The sequence below is a fragment of the Drosophila subobscura genome, chromosome O, assembly GCF_008121235.1.
Source record: "Drosophila subobscura isolate 14011-0131.10 chromosome O, UCBerk_Dsub_1.0, whole genome shotgun sequence".
Lineage (NCBI taxonomy): Eukaryota > Metazoa > Arthropoda > Insecta > Diptera > Drosophilidae > Drosophila > Drosophila subobscura.
In genome coordinates this window covers 15166912-15189978 of record NC_048533.1, presented here as the reverse complement: position 1 = coordinate 15189978, position 23067 = coordinate 15166912, and the positions used below count along the sequence as shown (strand labels likewise).

At 48.2% G+C, this 23067-nt stretch overlaps 3 protein-coding genes and 1 long non-coding RNA gene across 6 annotated transcripts; 2 read left to right on the top strand and 2 right to left on the bottom strand.

Annotated features, from left to right (window-relative positions):
- Positions 1-3957: 3957 nt before the first annotated feature.
- LOC117899751 (phosphatidylinositol 4,5-bisphosphate 3-kinase catalytic subunit delta isoform) lies at positions 3958-9493 on the bottom strand. 2 transcript variants are annotated; one of them, XM_034810000.1, is made up of 9 exons: positions 9296-9493; positions 8106-8310; positions 6263-8072; positions 5993-6199; positions 5350-5937; positions 4984-5290; positions 4752-4922; positions 4562-4681; positions 3958-4497 (listed from the first exon to the last, which is right to left on the bottom strand). In XM_034810000.1, exons 3-9 carry the CDS (start codon positions 8065-8067, stop codon positions 4369-4371), a joined length of 3327 nt encoding a protein of 1108 aa, XP_034665891.1. In that variant the 5' UTR covers positions 8068-8072; positions 8106-8310; positions 9296-9493; the 3' UTR covers positions 3958-4368. The 2 variants fall into 2 exon arrangements, with proteins under 2 accessions (XP_034665891.1, XP_034665890.1); XM_034809999.1 differs by having other exon boundaries at positions 6263-8310.
- LOC117899758 lies at positions 6041-19136 on the top strand. Its single transcript, XR_004649197.1, has 3 exons — positions 6041-6051; positions 8722-8724; positions 19010-19136. It is a non-coding gene; the product is annotated as an uncharacterized LOC117899758 (long non-coding RNA).
- On the top strand, positions 10077-19136 carry LOC117899748 (leucine-rich repeat serine/threonine-protein kinase 1). Of its 2 annotated transcripts, none has more exons than XM_034809994.1 (11): positions 10077-10231; positions 11125-11284; positions 11344-12603; positions 12659-14530; positions 14590-15075; positions 15141-15516; positions 15573-16652; positions 16707-17234; positions 17296-18128; positions 18188-18620; positions 18680-19136. In XM_034809994.1, the coding sequence occupies exons 1-11, from the start codon at positions 10213-10215 to the stop codon at positions 18899-18901; spliced, it is 7269 nt and encodes a 2422-aa protein (XP_034665885.1). In that variant the 5' UTR covers positions 10077-10212; the 3' UTR covers positions 18902-19136. The 2 variants fall into 2 exon arrangements, with proteins under 2 accessions (XP_034665885.1, XP_034665884.1); XM_034809993.1 differs by lacking the exon at positions 10077-10231 and adding an exon at positions 10828-11054.
- Positions 19137-19138: 2 nt separating this feature from the next.
- On the bottom strand, positions 19139-22908 carry LOC117899754 (glutamate receptor ionotropic, kainate 2). The gene is made up of 13 exons (XM_034810005.1): positions 22668-22908; positions 22198-22358; positions 21920-22136; positions 21471-21860; positions 21243-21406; positions 20955-21185; positions 20687-20890; positions 20547-20631; positions 20219-20495; positions 19955-20156; positions 19675-19900; positions 19360-19622; positions 19139-19297 (listed from the first exon to the last, which is right to left on the bottom strand). The coding sequence occupies exons 1-13, from the start codon at positions 22795-22797 to the stop codon at positions 19154-19156; spliced, it is 2694 nt and encodes an 897-aa protein (XP_034665896.1). The 5' UTR covers positions 22798-22908; the 3' UTR covers positions 19139-19153.
- Between the last annotated feature and the right edge of the window lie 159 nt (positions 22909-23067).

Sequence of the window (23067 nt, the reverse complement as noted above, 5' to 3'; positions counted from 1 at the left end):
TAGTCAACGTTCAGCCCAATCAAAAGCAAATGAAAATGTACAAAAATGCACATATACAACAAAAGAAAATATTTACAAAAAACTGAAAACAGAAAACTGAAAAAATGTATCCTAAAAAAAAGTTAAATTAAAGCCGAAATTCGTACAACTGAAACTGATAAGTACTATATTCCTAAATGCAAAAAAGACAAAACAAAAACAAAAACAAAAAAACGAACCGCGGTTTCTCATATTTTCTAAATTATTTATATAAATCAAATGACTATTTATATGTATGTACTGGTACGTGTTTATATGTAGGAAAACGGAAAATAATTTTAATTGTATATACAGTATTTTTACACAACAACAAAAGCAAAACAAAGTAAAAATTTAAAGCAAGGAAATAACCAATATATTTAATACACCTATTTTTATAAAGGATTTTAACAATATAACGCTGTATATTTGATATATGTATGTATACAAAGATTACAAATGATTCCATTAGAGGTCAAGCGGAAAGCTAAAAAAAAGTATCAATATGTTGCACAATTTGCTGTTAACCTTTTACTAAACGAAACAACAACAACAAAACGAAACAAACAAAAAAATATTAATTTCCATGAAAATTCCATACGGTTTTTACTACCTACTGATTAGCTAATAGCTAGGCGCCTAGGGACTATTACTTTATTTTTACATTTCTTTGCATCGATCGGTACTGTGTACGACGTATTTTGTTTTATTGAATCCGTAGTGTTAGTAGACTTAACCATCATTAACCATGATGTGCATATGTATGTTACTATGTATCCACTGTCCACCAGTGAGCGGAGCGGCATAGCCCGACAATTAGAATGGGAAAAAAGCAAGCAAAAGGGTTTTAGATATACATATGTATTTAATATTACTGCATCCTCTTGATGCTGGTATGTGTGTAAAGTAAAACGGAAACAAAATTAATTTTAAAGAAATATATTTTATATAGGTTTACATATACATACATATATGTATGCATATACTATATGTATACATACATGCAACTGAAACTGAATACTTGATGTCAAATAAAAACCTATACTAAATGTGTGACAAATCATTTATTTCACTTTTAACAGAAGCTCGCCGTAGAAAACATTCAGGATGCTAAGAGTATCCATCTCAAGACATTGAAACCGGTAGAAAAACTCTTTTAGATGCTTTAAAGTGAAGCAGAAAACCTAAAAATACAGTGATCCCACTGGCCAGTACAAAATTATCAATATATGGCCCAAGTGATATTGATAATGGAAGCTATAACGTGGGCGAAGAGCATCGACAAAAGTTTGAACGACGCTAACTGTATGGACTATCAGCTATAGATGGCTTAGCCCCTTCCGTTTCGTGACAATATCCACACATTGGGTGAGGTGTTCAAGGTCTGCCTCACGGATTTGGACTTTTACTCTGTGAGATGTGTTGTATCGGCAGGCATTGAATCAACATAGTACAGACAAGGCAAAAGCCTGGACCACGTGGACCAGCCAGATAACGCTCTCCTTCTATAGCTTCTTCCGTTCTCTCTCGCTTGCATTAGGGCACTCGCAATTCGGTCCGCCTGCCCTTAGTTTGTCCATTATCACACTCACTTTCTTTCGGCTTGATCTGGTCATGAACTTGCAAGCACCTACATATGTACATACCTTCGCAATAATTCGCACTTTTATCGTCATGCAAATGTACTTAGAAAGTCAATCAATTGGACACACAATTATGTGTATATCACATCGAACTGTCTCGACCTACTTGTTTGAACCAAATCAACACCTAGTGACAAAGTTCATTAGCTTAACACATATGTTTATATGTGTGTTTATTTATTTCTTGTTTTGATTACAATCTATACACTCGTTCATATATGTATGTGTGTATGCATGTACAGTTGTGTTCAATGAAATAGTAGTGCCGCGCCACACAATTTTCACAACTATTTTTGAAACCCTTCCAGTCTTCTGAATTGAACAAGTGATACCTTTTTGGAAAGCCTGAAATGTTCACATTAGAACCCAGAAAGAATCCTGGAACATTTGCATTCCATCTTCTTGTTTTACATGACTTTAGAAAAATACCCATGAAAACTGCTGTTCAATAAAATAGTAGTGCTGGGTGCAAGTATTAAAAAAAAATTAAATCAATTCAAAAAAAGTTACCATCAGTAAGCTTAATTTATATATTCAATATATTGATGAAAGAATTGTTTGAATATAGCGGTACTTTTGTTTTTGGAGCGTAGAAGTAATCAATGAACGGTCCAATATGGGAGACTTTAGAATTCGACTAAAAACTAAAATCAGGAGGTATAATGAAATTCAAAACTAATTTGAATGTGCTTTTACTGTTATATTAAATAGTTTAAACTAAAAGAAGCACCCTGAAAAATGATTTTTTATGCGAAAAAATTGTCTTTTAGTAGATGGTCGAAGATAGTTAAAGGCAAGACCAAGGTCTTCAATATCCTTAAAAGTTGTGAAAACAATTTTATATCGCTCTGAAAGTGTTTTGATAGTTAATACACGACTGATTACACATTATTTAGTTGTAAGAGGTCCCCGGAAGCTACGCGTTTGAGAATAAAAGCACATGGGTACACGACTCATGTTTTGAAAAATGAGGACATGAGGCATGTGGACTGGGCCGTGTCACAGTCCGAAAAATACTTTTGACAGATGAGTGTAAAGTTGTTTTATATGGTAAGGAAGACTCAAAAGAATATGTTTGGTGTTCACAGATATCTGATAACTGCCCAAATTCTTGAAAAAAACAACATTGGGCATGTTGGGTTGACCCTTAAGAGCTACAGCCCATATAAACTCTTACTTCCTAGCCTTATACTGACGTATTTCATAAAGTGGTGTGTGCCAACATACTTTTTAATACAATACAGTAATATTACTATTGAAAAATGCCTATCAAAAGGATCTGTCATCAAGATAATGATCTGAAACACGCAAGAAAGCTCGCTAGGAATGGAATTTTATCCGAAGAGGTCGACACTTTTCCATGTCTTGCTCAGTCTCTAGACCAAAATCCCAACGAAATCTTATTGTAAAATGTGAAATGTGTTATTACTATTACAAATCCGTCAACCAGAGCACAGTTTTGCCAAGGTGTTTAAGAATTATAGTCTCAGATCTTATTTAAGCTTGGGCAGTACCTTATTTACACATGAAAGGTGGGCGTAAGGCCATAGTGAAAACAAATTTGATTAAAAACTACATATTAAACCTCAAGAAACATATAGAACATGAAACATATGCACTAATTCCAGTTTCGTTGTTTTTTTACATTTTCTAAAATAAACACTACTATTTTATTGAACAGCATTTTGTATAGGTATTTTTCTAAAGTCATGTAAAACAAGAAGATGGAATGCAAATGTTCCAGGATTCTTTCTGGGTTCTAATGTGAACAAGTCAGGCTTTCCAAAAAGGTATCACTTGTTCAATTCAAAAGACTGGAAGGGTCTCAAAAATAGTTGTGAAAATTGTGTGGCGCGGCACTACTATTTCATTGAACACAACTGTATGTGTATAATTCGTTTCATTTTTCAATTATAATTATCCAGCGATTTATAAAATACATTACAAGTACTAGTACATACATAAGACCATAACACTATGAAATGAACAGAAACCAGGAAACACAGACGCATAAATTTCAGTATTTCTGCTTGTTGCTGTAAAGGAAACAAATTATGGTACAAGTACACAATATAAATCATCGTATTTTAGGTATAGGAAACAAATTAACGTTAACGTTTTAACTTATGGTGTAAATGTCGCACTTAAATTAATATATATAGCATAATAGGATACATTCTTCTGCACGTGTGCACGGATGCACGGGTTTCGACACACAACAAATTGATGATACGACAACAAAAACAATACAATAGGGTCCAAAAGGTCAAGGGTCATTGTTCAAATATCAAATATATTCAGGGCAATCGAAGAGACAGACATTTAAATAAGTAAGCAGTACAGTAAACTATATTGGAGCACTTGTGGGAGTGACTGTATCAATAGTATAACATATTTGTATATATTTATATGGGGGTGTGTGTTGTTGTGTGTGTGTGTGTGGGTGTGGTGTCGGCCTAACATAGTGAACACATACATATGTAGTTTTGAACTTGGTTTTATGCATTTTATGGATACTCGCCCGCCCAACCACCTGTTGCGGCGGCAGTAACAATGTGAATATAAGCAGAAACGATTCAGAATGAATCCTTTTAGGGCTTCGCTTCTTTGTGGGTGAGATATAGTGTTTGGGAAACACACAACGACCGTGTAGTCGTGCGTTGCTTGTTGCATTTTGTTGATTTGATATACCGATTGCGTCTACTGTCTACTGTTTGTTGTTCTTGGAGAAATTGTGCGAGGCCCAATTGAGGGAAGTTTTCCAGGAGTTGGCCAAAGCTTCGCTGAATTTCGCCCGGAAATGTTCGCGTGCTTTTTCCTCCGTATAGTCCAGCACCTGTAATGTATAAGAATTGTAGACTTGGCGTCTTTCGATCGATTGCCATTTGATTCTAACATACCAAAGTTTCGCGTAGATAGTTCAAATCCTTCTCGGAGGACAGTTCCGGCAGTCCCGTTGAAATCATCATTGAGAACAGCGATAAGATAAGGCAGCCGTGTTTGCGTAAGGTCAAAAATGCCTGCAGTAGATTGGTATATTGAAAACTATGTAGTCCTGCCATGTCCTATGTTTGATTGAATTTCACTTACGCGCTCGCACAATTCCTGAAAGTGACAAAACTCTTTCGCCTCGCGATCGTTGCAGCCCTTGTTGATGACGTACACAAAATCGTGGGTGAGCACAAAAGGTACACGCTCCCGGCGCACACCAAACTTCTCCTTGAAGTGTCCCAAGATGTGTCCAAAGTCGATGTGAAAGAGCTGAGGATTAAAAGGATTACATTTTTATACAGAACTTGTTTGAATGGATGGATGGACTCACCTGTCCATTCCTCTTGACCATGATGTTGTCGGAGTGACGATCAGCCACGCCCAGTACATAGGTGGCAACACAGTAGCCGGCACAACTAAGCGTAAATTCATTGATAGCCTTGTTGAGCTTATCGGCGGGCTTGTTGTGCTCCTTGAGCCAACTGTATAGCGAGCCCTTCTTGAACGGCGATGTGGCCGAGAACATGCCCTTCTCCTTCTGGATATTGGCAATCGTCTCCGCATGCCGCACCACCTCAATCATGCCCAGTCGTTGCTCCATGCTGATGCAGTTGTAGATGTTCATGCGAAAGTCCATTCTGAAGAGTAGAAAAAAAATGTGACAAAGTCCAACAAGAAGAATTTGATGATTAATTACCCGTCTCGTTTCCACAACTTATCCATCACCCGCAGCATCTGCAGTGTGAGCATATCCTGGCGGAGATCATCGCCATTTTTGAATATAATGTACACATCGTTCGAGTTCTGATCGGCATTCTCAAACACAACCCACAGCGGTCGCATTTTACTGTCCATCACCTTGCACTGATCGGGCGTGACGCCACTGCAGCGAAAGCTGGGATTCAGTGGGTTCTGTATGTTCTGGAAGACGCCTGTGTTCCGCTGATCCCTCAGAAAGTCTTGTAGCATGGTTTTCACCTTCTCCTTGCTGCCCTTCTTGGCTATAACGGAGCCCTGCTTCAGCTTGTCCAGCACCTGAAGCTGTTTCCGCAGCGGCGCCACATGATGCTTGCAGCCCTTCAGATAGACCTCCAGCAGGAGGCCGAAACGCGTCTGCATTGAGGGCGTTTGCATCTCAGATCGCAGATGCCAGAAGAAGTAGTGGCCGATACGCTGATTGCGCAGCGCTCGCTCCAGCAGTAACACAACCAGATCGCTCTCCAAATACGATTCGTGCTTGATGGCCTGCACCAGTTGTAGCAGATATAATAGCAGATCATCATCCCTATCAAATGGAATATATAGTAGAGGTATTTCCGATTCAGTAGCGGCTGCCTTACTTGAGAATTTGTAGACACTTGATTGCAAATCGACGCACAGCTGGATCCGGATAGGCATAGTCTAGCAACTCCAGGGATCGTTCAATCGAGATGAGCGGCCATCGCTTGAGGAGGTACCAAATGTCGGCCACATCATCGCGCTCCTTCCAGTACACGCAGTGCAACAGTATCGGCAGCTGTTCTGGCAATTCGCGCAGGATATCATTTCTAAAAAGGATCAAACACACACTGTAGAATTACAAAAATTCAGACCGGGTTGACTGTAAATACCTGCGCTCCCATATGGCATTGCGATCCTGGTCCACCATCTCATAGATCTTGTCCAGCCCGGTGTAGTTGGTGAGCAACTCCTTGAGGTCTTTCAGAGGCTTCTCAGGCTCCGCCGGCTGCTGTTGCTTCTCGCGGAGGCTGGCCACTGCCCGATCGGCTGCATATTGCAGGACAGTATTCTCGCAGGGATAGCGCACGGACTCGGCGCCACTGCTGTGGAATGTTACGTGCACCAGGGCGCACTCCTCCTTGCGCGGATTCGGTTCAATGGTGCCCAGCGGATGGAACACCTCGTCCGACTGTATATCGTCCGCATATGTCCACGTGTACAGAACCTGTCGGCCAGTTCGCAAATGATCCTTGTAGTCCAAAAGTGTTGTGTTGACCCAGGCCAGGGGATTCTTGTTGTACGAAACGTCCTTCTGGGCGTTGTCCTTGTTGTTGGATGACTTCTTGGAGCGCGACAACTTTGTCACCTCAAATATGACGATGCAGAGCCGCGTCATGCGCGGCAGGTTGCGCATCTGTATGTCAAAGTCCATTATCTGATCGTTGAAGAGGAACGTGTCCGAGCTGCCATTGGGCGCGTCTATCGACCGCTGCGAGCACAGCTTGTGATCGCCATGATAGAGGCCCACATCCACGCCCACGCGGAAGGCCCGCGTCTTGTCGTAGTTGACATTGCTGATGCTGTGCAGCGTCAGCTGAAAGTAGTTGCCCAAGTCCCACAGCGACGTGGGTGCCTTGTGGAGCACTACGGGTCGCTCCTTCTTGGGCGCTCGCTTCAGGCCCATGCTCTGCTCGTTGTGGTGATTGATGTAAGACTCGAGGCGGATCACCGACTGCAGCACCACATTGGGCACCGCCGAGTCCGAGAGCGCCTCTTGTATGTAGAGGAACTGTATCAGCGGATGATCCCCGAACAGGTACTCATCGCGACCGCTTACTTTCAGTATATAGTCGCCGGCGCGATCGTTCATCTTCATCTGTGATCGGTTCATCTTCTGCAGCGTGCTCTCGATCAGCGAGAATGGGGTGTCCTTCTCCATGACAGACAGCGTGAACGTGCTCTGATCGTTCTCGTTCTTGACAACTATCAGAAAGGCGGATGTCGGATGACGCTGGCGTATAAGCTCGGGCATATCCGAAGAGCCGGCCAGCCTTAGGGGGTGCTCATAGAGGAGACGCTGCTGCCACGTGAACTGGGAGCGCTCCACCTCGATGCTCTCGCAGAGGTCTGTCATGCTGCGTCGAAAGTCATCGATCTCTGGCGTGCCTTGGGTCCGGTGATGATCGAATGAGCTGCCAATCATGCCGCTGACCATCTTGGTTAGTTCATAGTCGCTGGAGAAGCTGGTGGCATCGGTGCGGTCGCCCAGGCTGAGTATGCCAAAGTAGGGCTGCACTTCGCACAGGCGCTTCGTCTCGTCCGTATAGGGTTCGATGTTGAACACAGAGATTCCGTAGAACTGATAGTCGCACGCATCCTTGATCATGTAGCCCAGGCAGTTCTGCTTCGCCAGCTTAACGACCTCCACCTTGATCTCCCGTATGGTCGTCGACGAGGGGGCCTTCATCATAAGCAGGGTACCATTCGGGATCATGCATATGAGATCGACATAGTCGGGTGGGTCGTTCTTCCACAGATTGATGGAGAATCTCATGTCGGATAGGTCGTACTCGGTCACGGGCAACCCGCAGCCTGAGCCTGTGTGTGTGTGCTCTACATAGGCCGATTGCCGGTTATCCAGCATTCCGCCAGAATGATGATGCTGATTGTGAGAAACGGAGGCGGTGCGGTTCATTGTGGCTCCTGACTCAACCAGGTGCATTCACCTGGTGCTGCACTGAGTTTCTGATTCACTTTTGTTTAGTCTCTCTCGGGCTTGGGTTTCCCTTCGGGGCTTGTCTTATTCGTCGTTGCATGCAACTGTTAGTTTTGTTGTTGTTTTCGTTCCTGTCGTTATCACCAGACTCGGCCTGTTTGTTGTTTTCAAAGTTTTCCATTTAAATCAACGCCGCAATCTCATTGTTAGTCATGCCGATCTCTGTGAATAATAAAGAAGAAGGTGGCGTCGGGTTATTGAAAAGCAGAGGGACATTGTATGTATTGAATGAAATGGCGATTGCCGGCAATGTTCAATTACGGAAATGACCCGCCCGCCCATTTGATAAGCGCCAGAAGAAATCGCTGAAAATGTTGAGGCACAATTCGGCTCGGTTCGGTTCCTTTTGCATTGCACTGAGATCCGGAAACATTCGGTCGTATCCGCTCGCCTTTAACGACCATCGGGATTATCACTTGGATCTATTTTTATGGGACACGCATTAAATTTGAACAAAATTCGGGGCATAACTATGCACCTGAACGAAAACTTCTTCGGAACTAAAAGAAAAACGTTGACTTTATATTTAGTATGAATCACACACACAAAGTCATCCGCCAGCGGGAGAGGGAGGGAGTGGTGCGGCGGCGACCTTAAACACAAAAACAAGAATAAACCACAATGGCCATGCGGATGGTGAACATTCAATACACTATTTTGGCAATTGCAGATAATTTAGCTGGGGTACTTTTTGTGGATTATGAGCAATTGTATTCCCAGTGCGATTTTTAGTGGAAAAATAACTTTAGGGCAGAAATATTTAATTCTGGCCTTGGTTTCACCCAACAAGGCCATCAACAAACAGGTGGATAGAGAGCTCGCGGAAGGGTATCTACAGTTACGCGGCACGGCACCGATGTCTCATCTCTAAGTCGGGATGCCACAAAAAAAAACGCACACACACTCATATGCAAAGGTCTGTGGAAATGGAAATTGCAGCCACCAGGAAAAGAAAACGCCAAGGCATTTAGCACCGCCCTAATTTTCCCCGCCACCTCGTTATGCAGATCATTGTTAGTCATTATATTCGACCGCATTTGTTTTTGTTTTTGATATCTCCATTTTTCGTCTCTCTCTCTTTCCACATCTTTATCACATTGTCTTATTTTTATTTTTGGGTGTGAGCTGCGCAATTGTTTCAATTTACTTGTATTCCGGCACCGGCATCCACTCATATCCACGATTGGCCATAACTGGATGGAGCTATGTTGGACGCACGCAATATTTTTAAAACGATTCGGATTTTGATAAAAGAATGGAATATTGTTTGTTTTTAGATTGTTGACACACGCTTGTTCGGGTTTGGAAATTTTTGTCAAGGGAAATCCTCTCCTGTTACTAAACGGTCAGGGAAATCCTCTCCTGCTACTGAAAGGTCAGGGAAATCCTCTCCTCCACGGAATGAATATATATTGTTGTTTTTATTTGCGATGCCTACTAGGGCTGGGATTGAAATCGATAGCGCTATTGAAACTATCAGTGGTTTCCACCATCGATAGTTTTCCCAGGCCTACAATGCCCACCAGTGTGTCCCCGGGCCCGGAATTGCCCATAAAATATGCCGGTTGCTCCTGCGAAATAAACAAAACAATATGGTAATATTAAATACCGATACAACATGAATCATGAATAACCTCTCCATTAAAATTGTTGAATAACTTGTTTGTATATTTGTTAACCATTATATTTCTATTGTTCGTTCGGCAAAATTTTTAGTAACATTTGTACCTGGTCAATGCGGACCAATTTAGCTGTAGCGATTCAATTACAAAATAAAATAAAAATATATTTGTTTACAAGTATCGTTCAAGAACTGTCGCAACTTGCGCTTAACAGCAATCTGTTATAAGTTAACAGTTCATCTGATTGATCGATATTTAATTGTTGTCCAGTAGATATGGTTGGGTACTCCCATCTCTAGTAAAAAAAGGTAAACAAAGCAAATCGAGCAAAATACATTTAAATAATGTAAAAGTTGTTTTAAAAAATGTTTAAAATTAGTGACAAAACTCTTAAGTAAAAGAGAATAAGCAATGTATTAAATGCAAGCCGTTTGACAACGCGATGAGCGACTCCGATGAAGGTACGATAATATCTCTGATCTGAGTCTGAGTCAAATAAACGTTTTCCATATATGATATATGCCCATATACATCATATGACCGTTATGTGGTAGTATGAGATCATTATGAAAGCCATTACTCGCATGAGCTCACAGACGGCCACTCAGTTTCCCCCTGCGAAAATGTTATTGGTTTTTCAACAACACGGAAAAGTGTGACCCCCCTCCCCACACACTCTGCTGCTGTTGATGAAGCGCGCCAAGATGGAAATTTGAAAATGCTTCTCCACACACATACATCTGAGGGCACTCAGCATCACCTTCCATGTGAGCTGCGAGCGCAACTAGTGCGCTTCAACCAATGGGCCATTTGACACCCAAACATTCGAGACACCAAACAGCCAACCCAATGGCCCCGCAACCAAATCAATGACAGACGGCACGGGACGGGACGGTGGTCCTTGACCAGCCGCAACAGTTGCTTTTGCTCGTCTTGCGCAGTGGCGACAATCCACGGCCTTTGGATCAACGACCACGGAATGGCAGCGTGGCGTGGCCCCAGCCATATCAGTGACTGACTTCAATCGATTTTCCAGGGCCGGCCCCAGTTCAGTTTTCATCAGCGCGCTGTTCGGATCGCATTAATTTGCTGTCTGTCGCCAGCAATTTGCTATTCATTTGTGTGGCTTGGCTTTTGGTCAGGGGCTGGCTGAGAATGATTGCATAATGTCCTGGAAATTTGTGGAGCAGCCCAAGCCGGGCACGGAGACAGCTCTAGAGGCCTGCGACTATTTCGTCGATGAGGTCACATACGTCTCGGGTGGCCCAGGAGGGCGTAGACCTGGTAGAGGGGTGTTGGCTTTACAATCCATATGCCCAAGCTAAATAGGTTTTTCTCTTCTTTTTGTTGGCAGATGCACGGGAGGAGGTGCGCCAGATCAAGCATGGAGAGCTCAGGGCGGCTGTTAGCGAGGGGGATGAGCGCACGGTGCGTGTCCTTCTGTCGGCACTGGGAACCGAGAGGCAGATTATAGTCAATATGGCACCATCCGGCGCCAACACGCTGCTGTTCACGTGAGTAGAACAACCAGCATTCAGCGCACTTAACTCAAACATCAATTCATCCATTTTAGAGCCTGTCAGTCTGGCTATGAGAGCATCACCCAGCGACTGCTGGATGCTGGAGCTGATGGACGATCCCATGCGGTGACAAAGTACTCACCGCTGTATGCAGCCGTGCACAGTGGCCATCTGGGCATCGCCAGACTGATGCTTGACCGATTTCCCGAGCTGATCCAACAGCCGACAGTGGAGCGCTGGCTGCCGCTGCACGCGGCCTGCATCAATGGGCACATCAAGCTGCTGGAGCTGCTGATTGGCTACAAATATCCCGACTACCTCTATCAGACATATCGCGACGAGGAGGGCCAGTGGGAGTGGCGGCTGCCCTTCGATGCCAATGCGCACGATGTGACGGGGCAGACGAGTCTCTACATAGCCAGCATTTTGGGCAACAAGCAACTGGTTGGAGTTCTGCTCAAGTGGCAGCTTCACTGCAGACGCACGCTGGGCGACTCTCCCAGTTCGGTGAGCACGCCCATAACGCCCACCCGGAAGCGCATTTCCTTTGGCATCCAGGCCATCATGTCGAAGCTGCATATATCCGGCGAAGCAGAGGCCCTGGAGGAGCAGCCAACGGCAGAGTCCACAGAATCGCAACGTTGTCCCATCAACGTGAATTTGTTGTGCGGTGCTGCACGAGAGACGGCTCTGCTGGCTGCCGTCCGTGGCGGGCATTTGGATGTGGTGCAGTCGTTGCTGCAGCATGGCGCCAACCCGAACATTGTGGCCAAGCCCGTGGAGGATCAGAATGATCCCAAGTGCAGCGAGGAGATCTACGGACTGAGCAATGTCCCCATTGCTGAGGCCTGCAAGCAGCGCTCCCTGGCCATGCTGGATCTGCTGCTAAAGCACGGGGCGCGCGACGACAATGGCTCAGCCATCAGCATGGCTCTGGCTGGTGGCGACGAGGCGATTCTAAGTCGCCTGCTGGCGCGCCGCGTGCACCCAGACTCGGACTACAAAATCAACAAGAAGGGTCTGCCCACACCGGTGGAGGTGAATGTGTTTCTGCCCTCCACGAGCAACATATCCTACAGCGCCATGTTCCCCAATGTGCCCACCATCATCGACTGGCACAGCCTAAGCTCTAGCATTCAGCTGACAGTCGTGCGTGTGCCTTGGCTCGTCAGTGGAGTGCTGCTGCTAAACCCCAAACTGCAGTCGCATCCCAGGCTCACTGAGGTCTCGCTGACTGCCATCACTCGGATCGACTTTTCGCACAATCTGCTCACGACCATTCCCCAGGAGTTGCTGCATCTGGTTAGCCTCAAGTAAGTGTTGACTGCTGCAAGTGCCAAGGCCAAGTGTAATGCTCTCCCTTTGCAGATATCTAAATGTGGCCCAGAACAAGATCACCGAGCTGCCCGTGCCCATGGGCAAGACGTACAGCTGCCCCGTGCTGGACGAGCTCTTCCTGCAGGACAATCAGCTGACAACGCTGCCAGCTGCCATTTTCCATCTGCCTGCGCTGACCATTTTGGACATCTCGAACAACAAGCTGCAGGAGCTGCCATTCGATCTGTGGCGTGCTCCCAAGCTGCGCGAGCTGAATGTGGCCTTCAATCTGCTCAAGGATCTGCCGGTGCCGCCCATGCAGACGAGCAGCTCTGTCTGGAGCCTGGACAAGCTGCAGCTGCAGTCCTTCGATGAACCCGCCTCGAATAAGCCCCGCAACCTGACCCAGCAGGAGCTCACACATCGGAATATTTGGTCCGCTTCGCTGGAGATTGCCGACAATGACATGAAGTGGCACCAGGACCAGGAACTGCTGGCTGATGGCAAGGTCCCAGGGGCAGGCGCCTCTCAGTTGAGCAGCCTGAACATAGCCAACAATCTGTTCAACAGCATTCCGGCTGCCCTGCCCTGCCTGGCAGTGAATCTGACCCGTCTGAACATGTCCTACAACAGTCTGCGTTCCATGGGTCATGTGACGAGCTATCCGGCCACGCTGAAGCAGTTGGACTTGAGCCACAATGAGATCTCCTGCTGGCCCAGCCTGCCGCGCATAACCGAATCGGATCCGAATCTACTCTGCTACAGCTACGTCCAGGTGCCGGAGGGACAGGAGGAGCCTACCTACAAGTCATCAGCGTCGAAGGGCAGCGCCTCCTCCTTCCGCGCATCGGTGCTGAAGAGCGTCTGTCGCCACAGGCGCCATCTACGCTTGGAAGCGTTGCGCACTCTCATTCTGGCGGACAATCTGCTCACCCGAATTCAGCTGTCAACAGACGATGCCACAACCCTCTTCAATGAGAGCGAGGACGCCGACTGGAGTGTGGTGGGGCTGAGCAAGTCCAAGGTGATCTTTCCGAATCTCTCCATGCTGGACATGACCAACAATTGCCTTAAGGAGATCCCACCATCGCTGCACGAGCTGAGCAGCCTCTCGGTGCTGAACATAAGCGGAAACGTGAACATAACAGAGCTGCCGCCCCATCTCGGACTGCTCTCGAGGCTGTGGAATCTGAACACACGCGGATGCCTGCTGCAGGAGCCATTGCGCTCGATGATCGATAGCAAGAAGCACAAGACAATGGACATTGTGGGCTACCTCAAGTCCATCTATGAGGATGCCCAGCCCTATGCGAGAATGAAGCTCATGGTGGTGGGTGTGGCCGGCATAGGCAAGAGCACGCTGCTGGACTTGCTGCGCCAGGGCGTGGGATCGGGCTCCAGCTCCAGCTCACATCGTTCCCGAGCCAGTGAGAATCACTGGGCCAAGCGGATGGGCCATGCGCGCAGCTCCTCTCGCTCTCAGCGACACTCTTCCACATCAAACTCAAACATATCCACGGTGGGCGTGGACATTGGCACCTGGATATGCGAGAAGAGAAAGCGTTCGCCCGGCTCGCACGGTCCCGTGGTCTTTCGCACATGGGATTTCGGGGGACAGAAGGAGTACTATGCCACACATCAGTACTTCCTGTCCAAGCGCAGCCTCTATCTCGTGCTGTGGCGCATCAGTGACGGGCACAAGGGTCTGGCCGAGCTGCTCCAATGGCTGGCCAACATACAGGCACGCGCGCCCAACTCTCCCGTCATCATTGTGGGCACCCATTTCGATGCGGTGGGTGAGTCTATTTCCGCTCAAAAAGCGGAGCATCTGCAGCAGCTGATTCGGGAGAAGTTCATCGCGATTCCAGATGCAGAAAAGATCGGACTGCCGCGGGTCATTGACTCCATTGAGATCAGTTGTCGGTGAGTGTGAGATCCACATGTCGCAGAGGCATTGAAGTACAAAAGTTTACTCCTTTCAGCACGTTGCACAACATCCATTTGCTGGCCAACATCATCTACGACACGTCGATGCAGCTGCGCTCGCCCGGCTCCAAGGAACCGATGCTGCTGCAGAAGATTCCCGCCAGTTACATTGCCCTCGAGGACATTGTCCATGTGATTGCGTGCAATTTGCGAGCAGCGGGTCGCGATCCTGTGCTGGATGCCGAGCAGTATCGCCGCCTCATCACGGAGCAGATGCGCCTGCACAATTATAAAAGCTTTCGGGATGCCGCCGAGCTGCAACAGGCCACCACCTGGTGCCATGAGAACGGTGTGCTGCTACACTACGATGATGCCACGCTCAGAGATTACTATTTCCTCGATCCGCAGTGGCTGTGCGATATGCTGGCCCATGTGGTCACCGTGCGAGAGATTAATCCCTTTGCGCCGACGGGCGTCATGAAGCTGGATGATCTCCAGCTGCTGTTCCGCAGTGTCCAGGTGCAAGGGAATGGCAATCGCAGGTGAGTTTTCAGCCCAATTGCAGCTTTCCTTGGACTAATTTCTCGTTTGTCTCTCTGTCCTTTAGTTACATTGTCAGTTTGTTGAACAAGTTTGAGGTGGCTCTGACCTGGGATTCGCGTACTCTACTCATTCCCTCTCTGCTGCCACTGCAAGAGGGAGCCACGCCCAATACTGGCACCACGGTGAAGTTATCGCAGCGTTCGCGTGGCCGCAATTTGGGTTGCTCCGTCTCGCAGGAGCTGAATCTGAACACGCTGATCTACGAGCAGCGTTCGCCACGCACTTCCCCATCCAGTTCGTCCGCGGCTACTCAAGGACTGCGGCGTATCCTTCTCATGACGTACTTCCCCTCGGGCTTCTGGTCGCGCCTCATTACACGGATTCTGGCCGATGAGCAGATCGTTGAAGCAATCCGCAGCGTCTATGTGGCTGCCCAAGATGTAAGACAAATGATTTCTGTTGCATCTTCCCTTTATAGACTCTTCTGTTGTTTTAGAAATGCGTAGAGTTTGATTTACGCCTCTCACTGGAGCAGGACACACAATGGAATCTGTGGCAGACAGGCCTGGCTCTCTATTATGGACCCATTCTGATCTTTAGGATCTGGGAGGTGCCCTTCCAGTGCAGCGAGCGAACGCAGCCCTTCCGCACGGCAGGCAATCGATTCAAGCTCAAGCTGGATGGCATTTGGAGCGATGTTAGCTTGAGCTCTTCGAGCATTCTGGAGGTGTACTTCCCGCTCCATCATGTGAACATCTACCAAGAGCTGGACGACGGGGAACGCCAGCTGCTGGCCGAGCTGCAGCCCCACGCGTCGCAGGTGGCCAAGCTATTGGCCCTGACTGTGGATCACATTGATTTGCTGCTGGAGGATTGGTATCCGTCGTTGGGCACACGCTTTGTGCACACCTCCGAGGGTCGCTTCTTGATCACGCGCATGGTGCTGTGTCCGCGCTGCCTCCGCAAGCTGCAGCAGCAGCACAGCAATGAGCCCGGGGACCGAGAGTTGCCTGCCCTGGGATGCAATAGACCCAGCCGCAGCGGCAGACGCGGCGCTGGCGCTTACTTCCTGCACGGCGTGGGCGATCCCGGTGATGATGGTGCGCTGAATGTCTTCTCCGCTTACCTTAACGCGACAGCCAGAAGGGAGCGACGTTCCGAGGACTCCCTGGGCGCTGGCTCGGATGCGGACTCGGGCGTGGGCCCCGACTCTGCCGGCTCCTCGCGCAACACATCTGTGGACGGACACCCAGGCTACCATTTGCCGGACAATTCCAACGTTTGCTACGCCTGGATGATCGAAGAGTGCATCCTGTCCGTGTATAACCAGAGCAAGCTCAGCTGCCCGGTGCACCTGGAGCAGTCAATGTCGCAGCTGGCGCCCGATGTGATCTTTGCCGACATTCCCGACAAACACACCATTGCCACGGAGTGCATCATTAAGGGCTCGCTGCTGGGTCGCGGTGCCTTTGGCTTTGTGTTCAAGGCCAGCTGCAAGCTGCGAGGCGCGCGTTCCTTCAAGCCTGTGGCCATGAAAATGCTTCAGCCAGTGCCGCCCGGCTCCAGGGCCAAAGAGGTGAGTTGTTGCCTCAAATGGAGAAACTATTTTCAATGTTAATTTCCCTTGCAGAGCGCTTTGATGGCCTACAAGGTGGCTTTGGGCAAATGGGATAGGGATCCCCTGCAGCACTCCTGCAAAGCGTATTGCACGGCCCGACAGGAGCTCGCCGTTCTGCTCACCCTCAAGCATCCGAATATTGTGCCCTTGGTGGGTATTTGCATTAAACCATTGGCTCTGGTGCTGGAGCTGGCACCGCAGGGCGGCTTGGATGCCCTGCTACGGCAGTACCGACGCAGCGGCGCTCACATGGGTCCGCACACATTCCAGACACTGGTGCTGCAGGCCGCGCGGGCCATTGAGTATTTGCATCGCCGTAGAATCATCTATCGGGATCTTAAGTCGGAGAATGTGCTGGTGTGGGAGCTGCCGCAGCCGCACACCGAGGACAGTCCCCGCAATCATGTGCACATCAAGATTGCCGACTATGGCATTAGCCGGCAGACAGCGCCCAGCGGCGCCAAGGGCTTTGGCGGCACCGAGGGATTCATGGCACCCGAGATAATACGCTACAACGGGGAGGAAGAGTACACAGAGAAGGTAAGTTGTGAGATTCTCCCTTTAGAGTTCACTTCTCATCCGTAAAATTGTGTGTTTCCAGGTCGATTGCTTCTCCTTTGGCATGTTCATCTACGAAAACATTAGCTTGAGGCAGCCCTTCGAGGGACACGAGTCCATTAAGGAGTGCATCTTGGAGGGCAGCCGACCGGCACTCACGCAACGGGAGACACAGTTTCCCACCTGCTGCCTGGATCTGATGGTTCTCTGTTGGCACGAGCAGCCCCGTCGTCGTCCCACAGCGAGTCAGATTGTGTCCATACTGAGTGCACCGGAGTGCATCCATTTGCTGGATGTGGTGGCCCTGCCGCATAGCGAAAAGATTGTCTGCGGCGTCTTTCAGTCAACGATTGGCATGGGGGACGAGGAACGTTGCGGCCTGGAGCTGTGGCTGCCCGCCTTCGGCTCCCGCATTGACATACTCGATTGCACGCCATCCGGCTGCCTGGTGCAGTGCAACAGCATCAGTTGTGCCCCACAGCCGCAGGTGGGTCCCCCCAAGACGCCCGAGAACGGCAGCCAGTCCCGTTCCCGCTCTGCGCAGCGCCAGCCCAAGATGAACATGCTCTGCTGCTGCCTGGTGGGCGAGGCCATCTGGATGGGTGACGTTTCCGGCAACCTGCACGCCTACAGCACCACCACCTACGCCCACTTGTTCTCCTACATGCTGGATCCGGCCATCAAGTCGGCTGTGGTGAGCCTCGTCTACATGGAGAAGATTGCCCGCGTGGCCGTGGGCCTGCACAATGGTCGAGTGTTCCTGGTCGATGCCACAATGATGCCCACAAATTGCGCCTTTGCCGAGGGCTCCTTTGTGCTCACAGAGATCTGTTCGGGCTTTGTTCTGCACGCTGCTTGCTCCGTGCTGATCGATGGGTAAGGACAAACATTGAACATTGATAATTTCGTTTGGTTTATTGTTTATTCACCTTCAGCACCTATGAACTTTGGTGCGGCGAAATAGCTGGCAAGATAAATGTATTCCCCCTGAGCGAGTCGGGCGTTAGTGGCCATCAGGCGCTGTGTCACAGCGAGGAACCCAATCTAATTGAGGATGTCAAGGTGGCGAGGCTGTGCAGCAATGAGAATCATGTCTTTAGTTGCCTCTATCCCGGCTGCATGGTGTACCAGTGGGGCGTCACCTCGAAGCGCATCGAGAACAAGTTGGATTGCTCCAAGCTGCTGCCGTGCTCCGAGTCCCTCCAGAGCATTGCCATCGATGAGCATGTGAGTCTCATCAAGTGCCAGATCTCCGCGCTGGCAGCACACAACACAGAGCTCTACATAGGCACCACTTGGGGCTGTCTGATCGTGGCCGAGCTGCAGACACTGCGGCCGATCAGTGTTTTCCGACCGTACGAGAATGAGGTGAGCATCTGAGGACTTCTATCCTGACTTTTGATTCGAATCTTTTGTTTTTTTGTTAGATAAAAGCCATCATAACGCTTTCGAATGACAAGGTGCCGTTGATCGCCACCATTGGGCGACGCTATCGCTCTCTGATCTCCCGCTACGTGGACTCTGCCGAGTCGTCCAGTTCGTGCTCTGCTGTCAGCACACCCACACACGGCGCTGCCAAATCCTTGCCTCCCGTTGATGTGGATAATCACATTCATTGCCTGTTGTGGCGCGCCAAGCACTGGACCTAGACACGATCTCATCGATGACTTTGGCTTCGTATTGTTAAAGTATTCCTAATCCACATCCGCACATTATTGTTGAGCAAGCTGCTGGACATCAGGGGCATAGCGATGGAGGTAGACGTAGGGATCTTCCATCCAGTTACATTATTCGCTGCTTTCTTTGCTTCCAGTGACTAACCCCAGTGTCAGCTACACACACACACACACAAGCATTCCATTTTTCATAATAAAAATTTAATAATAATTCAAATCATCAAATCAACTGTCCGCCATGGAGGCCACTGACATGGAGGACTGGCGGCTGCGCGAGTAGATCGAAGCGGAGCTCTTCAGCACCCGCACATAGTTGTTAAAGTCAACGACGAACTGGAACTCCTCCTTCAAGGCCTCACGCAGCGGCACCTGGCGAGAAATGAAGTGAAATTTAAGTACTGCTCAGGCAGGACATAGAGCGGTTGACCTACGCGATAATGGTGCGCCTTTTTCATTACAAACAAGACCCAACTGATGATGCCGTACAGCAGGGCACAGCAGCTGCCCACGAGGAGTACAAAGAACACGCCCTCCAGATTGTTCATGTCCAGTGGCGTGGCATCGGGTGCGTCCTCCTTGGTGGCACAAATGCCAGTGCCCACCTCGTTCCACCATTTGTTCTTCATTTTCTCCAGCACACCCTGCTCCTGCAGCTCCAGCAGAGCGTTGTTGAACTTGTCCCGATGTGGCCAATCTGAAAGAGGGTTTGTGGAGGTGGATTCTACCTGAGAGATTGATGGACTTACTCTTGCGCATGGCTATGCCATATCCCTTCTCGTCCAGAGCATCGCCAATCTTCTTCAGATTACATTCGCGCTTCGTGTTGTACTCAATCGATGTGGACTCCATGAGAAAGGCATAGTGGGTGCTGGTCTTCACACGTCGCACGCCCTCCTGGTTGTCCTCTGTCAGATGCTCGGGATGCTCCGTCATGAATTTGTTCATCTTCTTGTAGCGATCGTCCTCGGATGTCTAAGGGGAATTAATTGAACAGGCATTACAGCCACTCGAAGCTCATCTGCTTACCAAAAAGAAGTTCCTCGTGGAGCCCGTACGTTTGGCACCATAGACAACACCATCCTTATTGTCAGCGAGATCGTCCACGCTGTTGATCAAACTTTGCGGCTTCTCGATGGTCAAGAAGGCAGCCAAATTGGCGGTATATGAGGACACAACAATGAGGGTAAAGAACAGCCAGAAAGTGGCCACCGTTCGAGTGGACAGAGCTCTGCAAAAGAGATTAGGAATAACTTTAAATTGAGGCTTAAGTGAGGCCGTTGCCCAACCCACTTTGGTCCGATTTCCGAACCCTGTTGGAGCAGAGCGCCCGTGGTAAACCAAATGGAATTGCCAATCGTAAACTGATTCTCCAGCTCTTCGGGCTCCTCAATGCACGGATATGGATTATCCCATTCGCTGGGCGACAGGCGACCCAATATGAAGAAGCTCAAAGCTACGGCCAGAAAGGAGAAACCCAGGAACCACCAGACCTCTTCGGAGAAGGGATCCATGAATGTAAAGAGCTCAGGCGTGGCCTTCTGTGGCTTCAAGTAGAGTATGGCAATACCTAAAGGCATACAACACATTAAAAGAGGAAGGTTAAAGGGCTAGAACATACCCAAATTCATAAAAGGTATCGTAAAATCAATCGCCTCTTCGCGCTCCGATGTAATGGTCAGGTCTGTGATGGCCAAGTCTGCTCGCTGTTACAACAAAACGGAGAATAAGTGGAAGCTAAATACACCCCAGCAGGCTTACCCCCATCATAATCTCCCTCAGCATGCCCGTGGATTCGTTGGAGCTCTTGTTATACGATCCGTAATCATTGCCACCGTTCACAAAGGTAAAGTTGAAGCCGAGTTTGTCGGCCAGCTCCTTGATCAGATCCACTCCGTAGCCCTCGTACTGACTATTGCCCTCCAGCTGCTTGAAAGTCTCCACCAGCTGCGCATAGGGTTTGTTCTGATGGATGATTAACACATGCCAATTATCGTTATAGATATTGCTTAGATTATCCTTTGCTTACCGGCACCGAAAGCAAGACAATGAATGTCTTATTGGCCAATGAGTTGTCAATGTTGTCGAACTGTGCCGTGGTGGCCGCCAGGCGTTGGGCTCTGTATTCCCGCTGCTCATCCCAAGTGCCCACCTTGACAATGCCCGAGGGCTGCAGCTCAATGACATCCAGATGATAGCCCTTGCGTACATTGCCCTCAAAAAAGATGGGTCCAGTGAGCAGGCGATCCGTGAGTCTCAGCTGAAATGAGAAAAATCAAGTTTACCATTGGAAATAGTTTTCTTTTCCTGTACTTACCGTTCGCATATAATTCTTGAACGAAGAACCATCATCTCGGACACTCTCTGTGCGCTGCGAGCAGTTTTGTGGCACTGGCTTGAATGGCAGATTCTTCAGAGTCTCCGCAAATAGCTGAACAGCATCGTAGGTCAAAGCCATTTCCACGGTGATGGGACACGAGCCTTAAATAACATTGAAAATCAGCTAAAGCTACTAAAGCTACTAAATAATAAATGGCTTGAGTACCATTCCGAAACTCATCCTGATCACTGGGATAGCCCATTTTCAGGAGCAACTCCTTGACGGCCATTTTCTCGGGCGAGAACAGGCGCAGTCCGGTGATATTGGCCTCGCTGTACTTGTACTCCTCCAGGTCGAACGAGTGAAAGTCGAGGTTGCCAATGATGTACTTGTAGTCCTCATTGATGATGCCCACCTGCTGCGCCTGATTGAGGAACTCTGGCATTGTCTCACTGGAGCCCACGACCACAATTCGATTATCCACGGACTTTCGCACTCGTCGCAGGACCTGCTTGTAATTGCCATTCAAGTGCATGTCGTAGCGCAGCACCGTGACCACGGGTCCGTTCATGCCAAACAGCGTCGTCAGTTCATTCAGAATGTTGAGATAATCCGCTGGAAGGGCAAATAAAACAGATAATGGCAGGCAGCAAGAGCTAACTATGGCAACATACCCGATTCGTAGAGGAATATGAATCGTGTCCAGTTAAACTCGGTGATGAGACTGTACAGCGCCTTGGCAAGATCAGCCGGATGTGGATGCAGATTAAAGCCCTCGGCGTATTCGCTCATGTAGGAATAAATGTGGGGAATATCCATGGCATCACAGATGGACATCAGATGGACGGCAGTGTGCCGCGAAGAGGGTCCAAAAACACCAGCAATGCCCGTCTTGGAATGAGAAACGAAAATGAATTACTTAGGAATAATATTTCCGAGTGTAACTAAATACCTCCATCATTCGGCACAGTCGTCCGTAGCTCTGATAGGCATCCCCATAGTTAACCTCCGCCTTGAGGGATGTCAGCGTTGTGCCCACCTCCTGGTTGGCCACCTCAATGGCATGATCGAAGACAATATTCATTTGTTCAGTGTTTTGGTCGGTGAGCAGACCTGCAGAAAACAGAATGAGAATCATCACACTTGCCGGTTGGGTTCTTTGTTTATAAACACAAAGTTTCGACCTCATTGAGCAGCGGTCTAGCCCATTGCCGCTCAGACACCCAAAACAAAACAAACAAATCCAAATTTATTTACTATCAAATTCATCTTTTATGAGCTTTCGGCGTTGACGGAACGAGCAGCGAACAGCGGGGAACAGCTTGTTAAAAATAAATCGCCCAACAACAACAAACAGAGAACTCGCGCGACATATGTACATTTTAGTGTAGATTTTTTGGGCAGAATTTTGGATTTACTTACCAATGGGAACACTGCCCAAGTTTTGAAAATTATCGTAGCTGCTGCCATAGCCTCCCTCGTACTGAGCGCTGTGCAGCGAAATTCGCGTTAAAATAATAACAAACGACAGTAAAATATGTTTGCTAAACATTTTGAGAGCTAACTAAAATGCATAATAGCATTAATAGGCCACACAAAAACATAAAAATAATACACAAGACCACATTGAACCGGAATATCGCACACTTGGAGAGAAGCGAAAAGCCACAGCACAACTGACTGATCGGATCGAAACGGATGCTGCTTCCAAAATGCCAATTTGGAAATCTTTTTCTGAGTGAAAGTTGCCCAAAGCTTTTGGGCAAAAGTTCTTGGAAAAGAAAAGTTTCGCCGTAGGGCGAATGTGAATAAGTAAAACACG